Source organism: Callospermophilus lateralis, chromosome X, assembly GCF_048772815.1.
Source record: "Callospermophilus lateralis isolate mCalLat2 chromosome X, mCalLat2.hap1, whole genome shotgun sequence".
Taxonomy (NCBI): domain Eukaryota; kingdom Metazoa; phylum Chordata; class Mammalia; order Rodentia; family Sciuridae; genus Callospermophilus; species Callospermophilus lateralis.
Window position 1 is genome coordinate 11,963,200 of NC_135325.1, and position 4,305 is coordinate 11,967,504.

General features: G+C 42.2%; 1 protein-coding gene across 1 annotated transcript; it reads left to right on the forward strand.

Annotated features, from left to right (window-relative positions):
- The first annotated feature begins 621 nt into the window (after positions 1-621).
- Sat1 (spermidine/spermine N1-acetyltransferase 1) lies at positions 622-3,662 on the forward strand. The gene is made up of 6 exons (XM_077107542.1): positions 622-917; positions 1,133-1,184; positions 1,273-1,356; positions 2,780-2,881; positions 2,974-3,014; positions 3,141-3,662. Exons 1-6 carry the CDS (start codon positions 852-854, stop codon positions 3,309-3,311), a joined length of 516 nt encoding a protein of 171 aa, XP_076963657.1. The 5' UTR covers positions 622-851; the 3' UTR covers positions 3,312-3,662.
- The last annotated feature ends 643 nt before the right edge of the window (positions 3,663-4,305 follow it).

Sequence of the window (4,305 nt, forward strand, 5' to 3'; positions counted from 1 at the left end):
TTGTAGATGGACCCAATACCTTTATTTATTTATTTTTATTTTAGTGCTGAGGATCGAACCCAGTGCCTCACACATGCTAAGCGAGCACTCTACCACTGAGCTATATCCCCAGCCCCAAAGAAAACATTTCAACTCTAAAATTACAAGTATAAGGGAAAGAAATTATTGAGAAAGCCAAAGAGATTACCTTATGTAATTTTAGAAAACACCATATACAAGCACACATTCCTTTAGTCACCAGCGAGATGACATCATCACACTTTAGGTTACCTCTGGAAAATTCCAGAAAAAGTGGAAAAGACAAGTGACTTCAGGACTCACAGCTGCTCGGATTCTTCTCCCACCAACAAAGAGGCCAGGGCAAGCCACAAAGGGAATTCTCCTTTACATTTTACAATGGTCACTCGGGGTCTCCTGAACAACCAGGTTGGGTTTCCGGGAAGGCTCCGAGAAGCGCCACTAGAGGGCGCTACTAGAGAATCCCAGCGCGGACCTCACCACCCCCACCCGTGCTCGCGCTTCCGATTCTCACGGGCACCGGAAAAGGGCGGTGTCCGGATATGAGGGCGGTGCGCCAAGGGGTCGCGACTTCATTGGATGAGCTGCCTCTGTCTCACAGACCGGGGCGGGGCTTCTTCGCTCTAAAAAGTAGGGTCTCACCACTGCTCCGTTGCGCTGCTCGCAGTTGCAACTGTGCTGAAGGATTTTTATCACTTGTCGAGGTTTGTCGGGTCATGGTGCCAGCCTGACTGAAAAGAGGACGCTCCCGGGAGACGAATGAGGAACCACCTCCTCCTGCTGTTCAAGTACAGGGGCCTAGTCCGCAAAGGGAAGAAAAGCAAAAGACGAAAATGGCTAAATTCGTGATCCGTCCTGCCACCGCTGCCGACTGTAGTGACATCCTGCGGCTGATCAAGGTAGTGGGAGGCCTGAGTTTGTCCTGGGGCAGTGGGTTGGAACAGCTCCGTTTCTGGGGAAGTCGGCGCCCGTTCCCCTTTCCCCTTCGGTCTCTTGAGCGGGCAGGATTCCCGCAACCACTTAGCTGTGCCTGCCCGTTCCTTCCCTCTGAGCTGGTGGTACTGGGGCCTTATTTTCCTTCCTGTTTCTCTTTCTTCCATGTACATCACCCCAGGAACTGGCTAAATATGAATACATGGAAGACCAAGTAATATTAACTGAAAAAGGTAATGCAGCAGTGGCGGGGGATGGGACAAGCGTTCGGTACCTGTCACCTCCAGAGGCCCACACTGTCTCTGCTGACCCTTCTTGCAGATCTGCTAGAGGATGGTTTCGGAGAGCACCCCTTCTACCACTGCCTGGTTGCAGAAGTGCCCAAGGAACACTGGACTCCGGAAGGTAACCCCTCACCCAATCCAGAAGCCAGAGAGACCAAGTGTTGCATAAAATGTAGTGTCTGTTGTGTAGAACCCTTGACTACACAGGCTGAAGTTACTGAGAAGTTGACCGGAAATAATAGCCAGCCAGTATTCAAATTACTGAGGAAAGAAAATTGATGTGCTGCACTTTATAATAGGGCGGGTTAAAGGAGCTGTTTAAGTAAGTATCAAAGTGCTGTGGAGACCCGGAAGAGTTAGGTATAATGTCATTTGTTGTAATTCAGTTTCATAAAATGGTTCTTGTTTGACCCTAATATAACCTTTTTTATAATTGTGTTAAATCACATTTTTTTCTTTAATTTGTCCCAATCTTCAGGTTACAGTCTCTAGCTTCGCCATGTACATGGCCCTTCCGTGTACATGGATGGGCGGGGAGGTAACTAAAAGATCCTTTACACAATAAACTAGATGATCATGATAAATGAGGTAAGGTCCTATTATCACACACTTAAAACACGGTAGATCAGAAGCTCTTTACTCGCTTCCTGTCTGTTTGCAAAGAAATATAAAATGGCTAGAAAGTTTAATTTGAAACCTTTGCCTCCATTTGGAATTATAGACACCCCTTATGAGGGAGTCACAAGCTTTTTTTTTTTTTTTGCTGGCCCCTGTTGACTGGTCAGAAGACAGCTGAAAGGGGAAGTTGGGTGGGTGGGTGCTTTCTCAAGTTTTTTTTTTTTTTTTTTTTTTCTGGCATCCGTTCCCCAAGCCAGAAGAAATGAGCAGAAAATAAGGGACAAGGTGTTTTTTGGTTTTGTTTTTGTTTTTTTAAAGAGGCATAGGAATATTACATAATACCTGTTTCTGGGCACTGCTGCTTCTTCTGGCTTAAAAACTGGGGAGAGCAAATTGAAAATATATAAATTGGAAGGCAAGTTCTGAAATTAAACATCATACTTTTGGCCTGATGTTCTGACAAGGAAGCAAGAGTTGGTAAACTACAAATATTTACTATTCTGAACTGCCGTGTAAACCCAACTTATTCCCAAGTCACATACCAGTAAATCATTAGGATGTGAATAATGTGTGTGTTTAGTTTAAGACCATAGCACTTTTGCTCTGGCAAGTAATGAAAGCATTCTCACTTCCTGAGTGAGGTCCAGCAGACTGCAGAGTAGCCAATCTGGTTATAGACTGGCTTCAACTAGCCTTCATAATGTGTGCTTTTTGCAAATACATATCTGAGAACAGTGAGATCATCCAACAGTGGCCTGGACTGCACTAGCATAAAAGTCAGGAGACAGTCCAGTTCAGTGGCTACTTGTTTCCATAGTACATGCATGTATATTTCTTTGAAACCTATGATAGGCTTCTGATTCTGCCACTACAGCTTTAATGGATTATTTTTCTTCTCCACATCTCATGTGATATTCTTATTACAGGACACAGCATCGTGGGTTTTGCCATGTACTATTTTACCTATGACCCATGGATTGGAAAATTACTATATCTTGAAGACTTCTTCGTGATGAGTGATTATAGAGGTAAGGTTGAATTTAGGGGAAAGTGTCTAAGGAGAAATTAGGGAAGTAAGTCCTTACAATGACTTTTAAAATTATTCTTCTCTTTCTTTTAGGCTTTGGTATAGGATCAGAAATTTTGAAGAATCTAAGCCAGGTATGTCCTAGTTTGGGGTTTCCAATTTGTAAGGGTTACAAGATTGTTGTAGTGACTGAATCAAAATCAAGTTTTGGATAGCAGGTGAGATGTCACAGAGTTTGTGTTTTCTCTCCCTTATAATAGGTTGCCATGAAGCGTCGCTGCAGCAGCATGCACTTCTTGGTAGCAGAATGGAATGAACCATCTATCAACTTCTACAAAAGAAGAGGTGCTTCTGATCTATCCAGTGAAGAGGGATGGAGACTCTTTAAGATTGACAAGGAGTACTTGATAAAAATGGCAGCAGAGGAGTGAGGAGTGCTGGTGTAGATGATGACAACCTCCATTCTATTTTAGAATAAATTCTCAACTTATCTTGCTTTCTATCCTATTTGTAGTAAAATAATAGAATGAGCACCATTCCAAAGCTTTATTACCAGTGGCGTTGTTGCATGTTTGAAATGTGGTCTGTTTAAAATGGCAATCATATGCAGTTCGGAGTCAGATTTCTCCTTGAACATCTTTTGATAAACAGTGAGGTGGTGTGATCTTAATATATATGAAAAAAACTTCATTCTTGTGAGTCATTTAAATGTGTACAATGTACACACTGGTACTTAGAGTTTCTGTTTTGATTCTTTTTTAATAAACTACTCTTTGATTTAATTGCTTGGTGTAAGCACTTTTACTAATCCTTATACATTTTTTGTTTCTATAAAATGTGAAATAAAAATGGCCGGGACTGGGGTTGTGGCTCAGTGGAAGAACACTAGCCTAGCATGTCGGGGGCACTAGGTTCAATCCTTAGCACCACATAAAAATAAACAAACATAGGCATTCTGTCCATCTACAACTATAATTTTTTTAAATGACCAACATCAAAGTCTGGAATGAAGCTAGTTGAATTCCAAAGCATGTAACAATATTTTACTATGTTGATGACACCATATACTTCATCTGACAAAATTTTCAAGAGCTGAGAAACCAGGTCAAAAACTGAAGCCCATGATCAGTCAGGCCACTGTTACACAGGAAAACGTGGATTTGATATTATGAAACACTGAAAATAAGAAAAAATACCAACACCATTCCCTACCCACCAATAAGATGCTGGGATTAAACCCAGGGTTCTGTGTGCTAGGGAAGGACTCTACCACCTAGCTATAGCCCCAACTCCTAACAAAACACTTTGTGGGCTGGGGTTGTGGTTTAGTGGTAGAGTGCTTGCCTTGCATGCATGGGGCACTGGGTTTGATCCTCAGCACCACATAAATAAATAAAATAAAGGTGTTAAATTTTTTTTTAAAAA